Below are 12,547 nucleotides of genomic sequence, written 5' to 3'. Positions count from 1 at the left end.
GACAAACTGTTATTGATGCTTTAAAAACTGCTATGCAGCTTAATTAAAGGGCTGACAAATGGAACATCTGGGAAACAGACTTTTTGTTTGTAGTTATTGAATTTCCAAAGTGTATTAAATGAAAATCATTTTCTTGTTGAGATCAGTTCTAAAATGCTGATGCAAGTCAGCTGATGAAGTGCATGCAGAAAACCCTGAGCTTCATTTCTTTCTTTAATTCATTTAAAGAGAGTTAATTCTTATTAACCATGCCCCATCACAATATTTGCCTTGTACAGATAGTATATTACAGTAATTTCATTTCCAGCTAAGTTGGGCTACCACAGATTTTGTTTTTATGGACATGTTTAAAGATTTTCTGACTGAAGTGTTCAGTTAGAGATGCCACACAGTTGCAAGATTTTTGTAAGTGCTATATAAATAATGTAGTAATGATCCCATTCTATCATTTTTTAATCTTATACTATGCAGTGCATTCAGATGCTCTGATTGAACTAATGATGGTGATTTGCTTTTTTTCACATGCCAAAAACATAGGGTGTCATGATTTGTTCTGATGACCCGAACATACTACACACAGAGCTTGGTATTTTGTGATTTTATTGAATGAGATGGCTGTTGGATGATGAAACCAGAGAGACAGGCCGGGACTGGAACAGAGATGTAAGTGAAGGCAGGAGCTGACGGCCCGGAGATTTTTTTCCGGTAATCTCATAACCTTGGGATCCCTAACAATCGTTTGGAAGAAAAAATATATTTGCATCAGTAAAATGTTCCATTACTGTTGTTCTAGATCTAGACAGTAACAAGGACCGGGTTGATCTGGTAGCTTGTTTACCCTGTCATCGGTAACCTAAAATTTAAATAAATCACTGTGTAGAAAGATATGTTGTGGATAAATATTGGAACTGTATCTACCTTTTCTACAGTGCAGTATTTCAAAGCCAGCAACAAAGCATATTGAATATTGTGGCAATGAAAAATAAGTTATTGAAATTTTGGTAATGGAATAAACTCCATAAACCCATCTGTACTCTCTGGCCTTAAATACAGCATTAGAGAATTGGGGGTGGGGGGGTCTCTCTCTTTCTCTCTTTTGCTCTCTCTGGGGTTCTTGAATTTTCTGTTGTTTATTTTTTGTTTTTTTGGCATCTCTGTACTACAATTTGGTCAACATTGCAGTTGTTTTTAAATGTTCTATATAAATAAACTAGAAACCTGAAAACTTGAAAAAACAGTGAGTCAGTACTTCCGTTGACACATTATACGCGCGGCTTCTTGATGGTGTAGGCTGTAAATGGGTCAATGGGAACTCTGATCATAAAACGACAGACAAGGTCAGCAACAATACTGACACAGGCTGTGGCATTTAAACAATGCTCAATGGGTACTTTGGGGCCCGTAGTGCACTAAGACAAATCATGATGAGACATGATGTTACATGGTCAAACCTCTGTTAGATATGCCAATGTAGATTGCAAGATTAAAATAATAATAATAATAATAATAATAATAATAATAATAATAATAATAATAATAATAATAATAATAATAATAATAATAATAATAATAATAATAATTTTAATCAATGCATTGATACAACCTTCAGTGACTCTGGATTTCTTTGTTTCTTTGTTTTTTAGGTTATAGGTCATGGTACATAAATCATAATTATCTTTGGAAATGTTTAAACAGAAACATAAAATGTGTTTAATTTGATTTATTTCAAGAGTCTGTAACTGAATGTACCATGCAAACTCCTTGTATTTTAGCCTCTGAAGATACAATATTAGGTTTGTCTCTGTACCTTAGTTATTTGTTGTTTCTGCTCTTTGGAAATAATAATTAGCCACTTGCATTGCCTTAAGCTTAAAATGTAAACCCCACTTAAGTTCCAACATTATTGTGTTTGGTGGGAAAAGAACAAATTACACTGCACCTTGACAGAAATGCAAATCAGACAAGATTTTACAACAGACCTGTGAGCTTCATTAAGCCAAATGAGGCACCTGAACTTTGTGCTGAATTCAGGAGGCCTGCATAAGAAAGTGAGCCGGCACAGATACTTTGTTGCTTGAAGAAATCCTATCACCAAGTCCCAATTGTGAATGCAGTGGTACCTTGTTAAAGTGTACTTCATCAAAGTTGCCTTTGAAGTATTAGCTGACAGAAACTATTATGTGCAGTCGACTTGACAGGTCTATAAAAAAACATCATGGGAAAATCTGAACAAAGCTGTAGGAGAGGAAAGCTGAGGTGAACTCAGGTCTTAGAGTTTCTTTATAGATTCACTCCAGAGCCGATAGTGTTTTAAACAAGAAGATGAAAAAAAAAAAAAAACATTTTTAATTTCTGCTAGTAAAAGAAAACGAAATCATTTTGTTCATTTTCATTACAGAGGAAAAAGTCTTAGAGTGCTCTAAGGAGTGTATCACTGTCTCCTTGTGCTATTAAAAGTAGACATACTATGCAAATAAGGGTTATTTGGAGGGTGAACCTAATAGATTTAAAAATTAGACTACTTTTGATTGGAAAGCTTAATTGATTACAGTGGGGTTTAAAATATTTTTAACCTTTACAATGTGATGTATTTCTGTTAAAACAGAGCCAAAAACAGTGAATTCACTATTAAAATTAGACAACTTATTTTAATTCAGTAATTAAAATAAGCTCATCACAACAATAAGATAAATCAGACATTACAATTATATCCCAAAATAAAAATATTGAAAGTAATGAAAAATACATATATATGCTTCATTTACAGAAATTGTATACATTCAGCAAACATTGTGTCCTTACAATCAGTTTGCAGCCAGTTTTATCTTTTACTCTCTATGGAGGAGTCTTACCATCCTTTTCCAAACACGTGTATCTTAATTTCACAGCATTTCTTTTCATTTAAATTTACATCAGTGCATTGTTCATTCCAACTTAGTAACTCTATTTTTCTTCAGCCATTCTTTGGTTCATGCATCCACCCATTGTCTATATGCGTTTGTCCTTACAGTGTCATGGGGGCTGTGCCCATCACCAGTGGTCACAGGGTGAGAGGTGGGGTACACCCTGGACAGGTCCATCACAGGGTCGTACAGAGACCCAGAGGACAAACAACCCAGAATCCACACACTTATACCCAAGGACTATTAAAAGTAACTCATTAACCCAACAGTCGCGTTTGTGGCTTTAGCTTTGTGCTGTGGTGTCCCTTCGTGATTCAACAGGAATGGGTCATCTTCCAACTGATAATGTCAGTGCCATGACTGCTCCATACAATTGTATTTATATTCCAATTCTATAAAATATTTTGGTATGCTGAAACATTAGTTTATCTTTCTGAAAAGAGCCAAGCCCATTTTCTGAAAAATAGCCCCCGCTAGCAATCTAGTGTTCACCAAACCTTACACTTGATAAAATGCAGTCAGGCAAGGGTTGTTTTCATAGCAACTGCCAGATTGAGCCAGAAAGCCTTGATTTGTCACTCCACAGAACACATCTCCACTAGTCTAGAGTCCTGCAGTGACGTGCTTCTGACATTTGGCAATGCACTTGGGGATGTAAGGCTTGATGCAGCTGCTTGACCATGGAATCCCATTCAATAGAGTTCTCTAATCTACCTAAAGTTTAAAGGTCTGTACCTATTGACTCTGTAGAGAGTCGGCGAGGTGGGGGTCAGACCCTCTGACACCACCCTTTGATTTTCTGAAACCTACCACTCTATGGCTGAGTTTCTGTCATTCCTTACCGTTTTCACTTTGTTATAATGCCACTCAGAGCTGACTGTGGAATAGTTGGTTTTGAGGATACTTCACAACTTGTTGCGCATCCTATTGCACATCCCATCATGGTACCACGCTGGAATTCTCTGAGCTCCTTACTGGGACTCATTATTTTACAAATGTTTGCAGAAACAATCTGCTTGCCAAGGTGCAAGGTTTTATACACTCGTGACCATGGAAGTGTTTGGAGCACCTGAATTCAATGTTTTGGATGGGTAAGCAAGTACTTTTAGCAATACAGTGGATAATTGGTAAGCATGAGGCTCTTTAAAACAACTGCCCATGCCTTTTGCATCTGCTATTACTTTGAACATATTCTAAATGCTTTAAGTCCATATTTCATATAATTCAGTTGAGCAATGAAGCAAGAAAATGAGGTTTATTTGCAGTGACTACAACGCCACTACTGTAAGACACTCTGACTTCCCCTTTGAAGCGCTACACAAGGATCATATTCTATGACGATTTAAAATGATGGCCTATGATCCACCTGATTCAAAACTTCGTATTGCCAATGACATATCCTGTTTCAGGAACTTTTTGTTTTGCTGATGCTTGCTTGCTTGTAATTGAAAAACAAAACAATGAACGTCAACAATGAATAATGATTACTGCATTTTCTCAGATTGATTGATTGCTCTACTTTAACATTATTGTGTGTTTGTTTTTGAAGACGTGGACATAACCCTTACTTTTAGAGTTTTCCTCTTTATTCAAAATATATTTATGTTAAATTTTAATAAGTCCCACTATGGTCTTAAATAATCTAAAAAGTGGCCTAATTTTTAACTTAAATAGTCAATTAACTTTTTGTTTTTATTTCATGCCTGTCTTGAGATAACAAAATTGCTAAATTCTGAATTACAAGACCATATTTATAACACTTGAAAAGTAAAAGAGTAACACTTAGTATAAAAAGTACAATAGGATGAATTATATGTTGAATTAAATTAATTTCACTTAAACAGCATGTTCTTGTTCGATATGATCAGTACTCCCTGCCACTCCTGTAAAATTAAAAAGTATGGAAGCCTAATATTTAAAGAAATTATTAATGGATTACTTAATTTGTTGTTCATGAAATAGTGAATAGAAAAAGCTCTCTGCTCGAGCATTATTCATTTTCATCTTTCTCATTGTTTTGCTAATTCATATTATTTATTATATTTCAGGTACTGCTTTTCATGTTGATTCATTTGACATGTACTCTGGAAGTTTTCACCTACTTTAAATAAACAATTTCATACATTTACATCAGTGTTCTCAAACTGGAATATAAGTCTGCAAATGAGTACCTGACCTGTGAGCCACACGTGTTACATTGGTAACTTTTTATATTTTAGAAATCTGTCTATTAATGAAACAGGAATTTGAGAATATTGACTTGAGACACTTACAAATGCTTATTTATCTTGCAGTGCCCTCCAGGGCTGAGTCCAATGAAGGATGGGACTGGGTGCTATGACCACCACATTGGCATCGACTGCTCTGACGGCTTCAACGGCGGATGTGAGCAGCTGTGCCTCCAACAGCTGGCCCCTCTAGAGGATGACCCAACGCTCTACAACATCCAGATGTTCTGCGGGTAAGCAACAGCACAAGTCAGCAGTTTTTACCTGTAATTACTCTTAATTATTATGTTTCATAAACCTGTCACCCTGAGGCCTGTCACCATTAATGAGACAAGGTGTCACATATGAAAAGACAAATCTTTCGCCATCACTTCGTAAACACTTTAGGAAAAACCTCTGATTTGTGTTTGATAACTCAAACTCTCTCCCTAAAAAAAAAACAAAAAAAAAACAGGCCGACTACACTCAACAGTTTTAGTTAAAAACGCTCTAAAACTTAATTTCTTGCAACAAAATCATTTCAAGAAATGCACAGAGGTGTGATTATATTTGAAGTGTAATAAACATCATGTTTTATTCGGTGCCCTTTCAGTACTCTTCTAATCTTTGCTCAAAGTTGGCCAAATCAAAAATAAAGTCATTTGGAGTCTGCCCAGCTGCTAAATTAATGTCAGCAAGTGCCTATGTTTCTATGGCAACTAGATGGTGACAGCCGATTACTGTAGCTGTTGGAACACTTCCTTTTTCAGTCTTTGTCAGAAAGAAGCTTTGCATACAGAAAACATATTCATTCACTGGTTTCTTTTAGAAAGAAAGTCATCTCAGGATCAATTAACTGAGCAAAAAATATCCAGAAAGTGTTAAACAAGGGGTTTCTAAATATGAGAAACTGAGATGCAGGACTTATAATAATTTAGAACAGCAAAAACCAGATGGATAATAAAAATAGTTAATACAGCCGAATAAGGACAGGTGTTTACTATCTGAAGGGATGTAGTAGAATCATATGACCAACTTTAATGAAAGAGTTGTAAAAAAAAAAAAAACAGCAGTCCAAAAGGAAAGTTTCTAACCCGTTCTTAGATATAAAGAAACTGCCCAACTCCTGAACCCACACTGGGGTTTGGTGCCACAAGAGACGAGATATCTAAAAGTTCTGCTTCCTACTATATCCTCTGTATCAAAAAGTTTTATTTTTTTTTTACTTTTAGATGGAGAGCAATACAGCACTGCAGGATTATATTAGTGAGAACTTTATTCAAGCTTTTTATTTAATGTAAAAGGAAAAACAAACAGCAGGGCTAAAATAATTGCAAGCACAACTCATTATTTCACAATGAGTTAGGAACATTTCAAAGAATTGTTTTGACATTCTGACAGTGATGTCCATTCAAAATGCACACCTTGTTAATGCAATTCTGTCCAAGTGACAAAAACCTCTTTATCACATTTTAAAGCACCAAAACAGGCTTTTGTATTTTTAACACATGCTTGTTATATGCTATAGTTATATGATTATGTTATATGCTGAAAAATGTGTTGAGTCCAAGCACAGGACCCTGCAGAACTATGTGGTTATATATGTTGCATGATTGTTTATATAAACAAACCACCTGTTTGAAAGTTTACGGGATTTAATTGGGATTGGCTCTTTTTGCTTATTAATATAATCATCTTTTAGTAAATTAATGCATCAATTGTTATAAATTCTAGCATTAAAATGTAACTGAACAGACACACAACCAATATGGGAAACTCCAAGATCCTCGTTCACTTTCAGTATGGTTGTTTTGGTACTCTGGTATTCTCATCTCTTTCTGAGAGGTATAATTTTTTCTTCTAACCTGTTTCCTGCAGTGTCTTTGAATATTACTTTTATGCAAACCATTTTACTAAATTAAAATGTACTTTGTTAGGATTCCTGGACAGAGATAAATTATCTCATACAAAAGCAATTAAATCAAGCAGTAGGTACCCTATAAATAAGGATAGATTATTTAGATTATTTCTAAATAGGAGTTTTAATTAAGGTAAAAGACTGAATAAATAGGCTGTTTGGGGTGATGTTAAATAGATACTGTAAGTTGGCAAGATTTGTAAAGACATCAACTCTTAGTTTCTGCTTTCATTGCTGGACTAAATGTTTTTTTATGTAAAGTTGCAAAATATGTTATCACTTCCACGAATTAAAGGGATATATGTCTGAAGAGTTTCTGAGATAAACTGTCACCCTAAGTAGAGTGCTGAAACAAAATCCAGATGCTTTGTCTTCTGTTTTCAGTTAATCCAATTAGGTAGCTACCGTCTGTTGTATTTACTTAAGATTCATGATTCTGAAATTGATTAAGAACAGCACAAACTGGATAGCTCTTAACAGATGACATGGGTAGCAATCACTTGAAAACATATTTTCATTCTCCAATAAATTATGTTAAATTTGTTGTGTTTGACTCATACAATAGTTGGGAAGGGAGGGAAAGTATAGCTTATTTAGTTAACAGTTCCTGATATGTGCTATAGCAGACTTTGATTTCAAACGGGTCAATTGTCCTGGGCCCAGGACAGGGGGGTGCAAAACAGACACTATGACCATTAAAATACAGGCAGAAGTAATTTTTCAGAAAATATTTGTGTGAAAATATTTAATATCAGAGTAAATAAATATATAGTTGAAGCTGCTTTGCTGCTCCCCCTCCCCTCTCGTACATGGCTCAGCAGCGCCAGCCAATCAGCACGCAGGCTCAACCTGGCCCACCAACTCAGCTTTCTCTCCACTCAACACACAAACAACGACGCGGCTGCTGCTCAGACTCGGAGAGAGAGAGAAAGACCGCAGGAGCGGAAAAACATTAAGGGGGGGAAGAAGCGTCGTATTTTGATACCGTAAATGAAGTCAAGCTGTATGTTTTGTAAAAAGCTGGTTATATTTAGTGGAAACACAACAAATTTATATAAGCACGTGACCATGAGCAAGAAAACGTCATGCGACAGAAAACGAGAGAGGAGACGAAACTTCTGTCATTGCCCCGACAGACCCAGACCCACAGACTGACATCACTGACTTAGGCGTTTCAGTTCTCCAGAGAACATCCAGGTAGATCAGAGTGGTCATCTTCAGCAGCAGTTCAGAACCCAGTACATAAACACCCAGCGTGATTTTGAGGAGGAGGCAGAAAGAGCCATCCCTAGCAATAACAGAGACATTGCAGGTGGAGAGGCTTACTGCCCGATCAGATAGTCTGAGCATAGTCACTCAGAGATGGATTACACCATTAATTTCGATGGTCCTGCGTTATGGCCAACAAAACTGACTGATTCTGATCGAACAAATGTTGTGCGTTTAATGGCAAAAAGGAAGCCTTTCTCAGAGATTCAGAGGGCAGATAATTCCCAAAGTATGTAACATATTATACTTCCTGCAATGGAGGGGAAAAAGATTGTTAGGGACTGGCTAATATACAGCAGGTCAAAAAAAGGCCATATTTTGGCTGCAGTGCTTGCTGTTCTCTTATAAAGAAAAGATCAAACGGTGCACTGAATTTAATAGATGGGTTGAAAATATCCAATATAAAATACAGAGATTTCCAGGGCATGAAGTATACAGTTAAGTTGACTTTTTTTGGTGTGTGTGTGTGTGTGTGGTGTGGTGGCGGCAGGTGTAGAGGGGGGACCCAAAAATTGACTGCGTTGTCCCAGGCCCTAGCAAATCTGTCAGCTGGCCTGGTTTACACCTGACATTTTAAGATATAGAGAGTCAGTCACCTTGTAATGACAGCAAACTAAAATCTGTCTGGCTCTGTCTGTCATCCTATTGACTTTGGGGAAATAATAGAATATTGATATCTCCAATGTTACACTGGGTTTAGGTTTAGGTTCGGCCCTTGCTGTTGTGTAATCAGCAATAAGGGCTGATAATTTTCTGCTGCTTAACAGCAGCAGAGCAATGATTGTGAGATGTCTAAATATTATGGATGCAGTGCCTTTTGACATCTTCATAATCTTGTTAACTTTTTTTTTTACATTTTCACACACTCAACCACAAACGTTAATGTATTTTAATAGGATTTTGACATGATAAGCCAATGAAAAGTAGCACATTATTGTGAAGTGGAAGTAAAATTATGCATAATTTTCTAATTCTTTAAGAAATATTAATATTTTATGTCTAAATAAAATAAATTATAACTAATTGCCTCCTCAAGTCAGCTAATTGATATTTATATTATTCATTATTGATATCTACATAAATACAGCTGCTTTGATAAGGCCTCTGAGGGTTGTTACATTAGTGAAAAAAACACATCATAAAAATCAATGAACACAGCAGACATATCAGGGATAGGTTAAAAATAAACAACCAGAGCATTGTTCCACCTTCCAGAAGTGATACAACTGCAAAGCAGCCAAGACATGCTTGTCCTAAACTGACAGCCCAGACAAGGAAAGCATTAATCAGAGCAGCAGAGTCCTATGGTAACTTCAGAGGAGCTGCAGAGGGCCACAGCTCTGCTGGGACAACCTGTCTAGAGGGCAACTACGAGTTGTGCTTTCAACAGATCTGCCTCAAACCATGTAGGGGACACAGCAAATTTGTCACAAAAGACAAAAACGTGCTGGAGAAAAACTAACACTCCACATCAACCTAAACAAACCATTCTCCCTGTAAGCCATGGTGAGGATTTGCAGTGGGAACGATGCGCTCGGGATCATGTGAAAAAATGCAGAACAGCAGAGAAGTTTATTTTGTTGGTGTTTCCTGACGTGGTACAGAATCTGTCTAAGTACTGATGTGGGTTTGTTGCTGTTTAATGCCATAGGTGAACACCTTGAGTGTCTCTGACAAAGACTAAAACAGGCTCGAGGGCAGATAAATGTTGTTAAAGTTGCAGTTAATTACTGAAAATAAACTATTAACTGCAACTTAATGTTAACTATGATATTTTGCCAAAGAGCTGATCTGAACTAATTTCTTTATAAGTGTGTGGTTTTAGTTTATGCAGTTATACATTAGTTTCCATGTTGTCAATATCACTAAAGCATGTAGGGTATATATTGTTGTTGTTTTTGTGCACAAATGCACTTTAAGGTTTTTAAAATATTTGTATGTTTTGTTTTATTTGTATTTGAAACTTCACATATAAGCCACCAGCCTTTCTCATTAACTGCTCTTTTATATCTGAAACCTTTGTAAAAATTTCCCTTGGTATCATTCTGCAAAGAAGACAGTATTTAACACCAATGTTACATCAGGGGGTGATAAAAAACGGCTGTTTCCTTTAATTCTCAGAAACAGCACTTTATTTTTGTCTGTTTTTAGAATGAGGATGTGGTTAATCCTTCATGGGAGACTGGGATTAGTTTAGCCAAATCCCATACTCAGGGAGAAACTCTTCCTATATTGTAAATATAGAAGAATATCTTCTATTCACATCTATTCACCCTACCACACACCTCATGTTAATTAATTTAGTCTTTCTGCCTGTAAGTCATTGAATGTTGTTTACTGAGATGTGAAAATACTATCAGTTAAATTGCAATTTAATATTCTGTGAGGATCCTTTGAAGGTTTGGAGATATACATTTCCTCTAAGTCCTGATTGCCTGAAAAAGGTACAGATATAAGATCAATACATTTACATGGAAAAACAAATTGGTGGGGAAATTAGATCTATTTAAAGATGAGACTACCCTTATATGTAAACTTAAAATCATTTCAGGTGCATCGAGGACTACAAGCGTGGTCCAGATGGGAGGTCGTGCTTGCCTCTGTCAGAAGCCTGCACTGAGGGTGTGGACTGTGGTGAAGCATTAGACATCCCCGCCAACCAGACCGTCTTTGGAGACCTTTTCTACGGCTATAACAACCACTCCCAGGAAAGCACCTCTGGCCAGATACTTAAGGCCACATTCAGGTAAACACACAAGCTGTTGGTTAGGTGTAGTCTGTGGTAGACTGTCCTGCCATTTGTATCCCAGCAGGGAAACTGTTGAGGGGGGCTAGGTTTTAGGTTCCCACTGTGCTCACACGTTTGTGATGGATCACTTTCAAATAACAGACTCCCTATGGTGGCTGCGATAAAATAGATTGCTGTGGCAGGTGGATATGAAAGATAAAATATGGATAAAACACATTTAAGTATCCCAAAAGAAAAGTCGTCCTGGCCTTCAAGCCCTTGCATTCTAGATCAGTTCACATTTCTTAAAAAAAAAAAAAAAAAGCTGTCCCTTACTGATACATGTGATAATCCTATTAAGCTATGATTTAAAAGTTGGACATGAGATGTCCATCTGTGCATAAAAACATATACGTATATATATCTTGGTCTCAATAGGATTGCGATCGGGGCTTTGTAATGCACACTTCAAAACCCTGACTCTGTTATTTTTAAGCCACTTTATTACCAGTTTGGCTGTATGCCTCGGGTCTTTGTCCATTTGGAAGACCCAGTGGTTCCCAAGCTTTAACTTTCTTGCTGATGTCTTGAGATGTTGCTTCAGAATTTCTACAAAAATGCTCTTTTCTGATGATGCCATCTATTTTGTGAAGTGCACCAGTCTCTCCTGCAGCAAAATAACCTCATATCATGATGCTGCCAACCCGTATTTCACAGTTGGGATGGTGTTCTCTGGCTTGAAAGGTTCCTTCAAATGTAACAATGGTCATTATGGCCAAACAGTTCAATTTTAGTTTATTCAGACGACAGAACATGTCTCCAAAATGTAACTTACCCATCCCTGCATGGGTTTGCAAACTGTAATCTGGGGTTTCTGTTTGTTTTGGAGTAATGGCTTCTTCCTGGCAGAGTTGCCTTTCAGCCCATGTTGGTACAGGGCCCTGTAGATCAGAAGCTTCCAAAGACATGACATCATAATATGGGCGTTCCCAAACGGTTTACATACACTAACATCATTTAGACTTCGGAATATGAAGGAAGTTCATAGGTCCAACGACACAAGTTCTTTGGGGTCGTTGGACTTGATAAAGTGCTTTACTAGTACAAGTAATTTACCATATTGTCAGAAATAATCCTTCTCTCGGAATTCTGACAGTTAGCAAATATAAATAATTTTGGTAATGCTAACAGCCCTAAAATAGGAAAAAGTTATGCAGATTTCCTGTTTGAAAGTGAGAACAAAAAACCTTGTGTGTCTTTTTATATAGTGTATTTAAACTGTTGGTTTCAACTGTTTTTTTTTTACTTTTTTTGTCCTGGTGCTGTCAGCTCTAATGAAATAATAGTCTCAGGACCTGCCAACTATACAGCTTGAAGTTGTGCTCATAGCTCATCTTCATCTTCCTGGCAAGAGGTTTAGCAGCTTAAATGGAGAAGAACCAGATTCCACAACAGCTTTATTCCACACATCATAAGACAGTTAAACTCCCAATACCCCCCACCCCATACATTCAAAACCAGT

General features: G+C 36.7%; 1 protein-coding gene across 1 annotated transcript in view; it reads left to right on the top strand.

Moving 5' to 3' along the window:
• astn1 (astrotactin 1) overlaps nucleotides 1–12,547 on the top strand; it is a gene marked incomplete at its 5' end in the record, with an annotated part of 294,255 nt that overhangs the window by 27,763 nt on the left and 253,945 nt on the right. The window contains 2 exon segments of the mRNA XM_036129065.1: nucleotides 5,198–5,364; nucleotides 10,849–11,043. Of these exon segments, the coding sequence (XP_035984958.1) occupies nucleotides 5,198–5,364; nucleotides 10,849–11,043 (362 nt within the window).

This window comes from Fundulus heteroclitus, unplaced genomic scaffold (genome assembly GCF_011125445.2).
Source record: "Fundulus heteroclitus isolate FHET01 unplaced genomic scaffold, MU-UCD_Fhet_4.1 scaffold_133, whole genome shotgun sequence".
Classification (NCBI taxonomy): domain Eukaryota; kingdom Metazoa; phylum Chordata; class Actinopteri; order Cyprinodontiformes; family Fundulidae; genus Fundulus; species Fundulus heteroclitus.
This window is presented reverse-complemented; position numbering and strand designations above follow the sequence as displayed.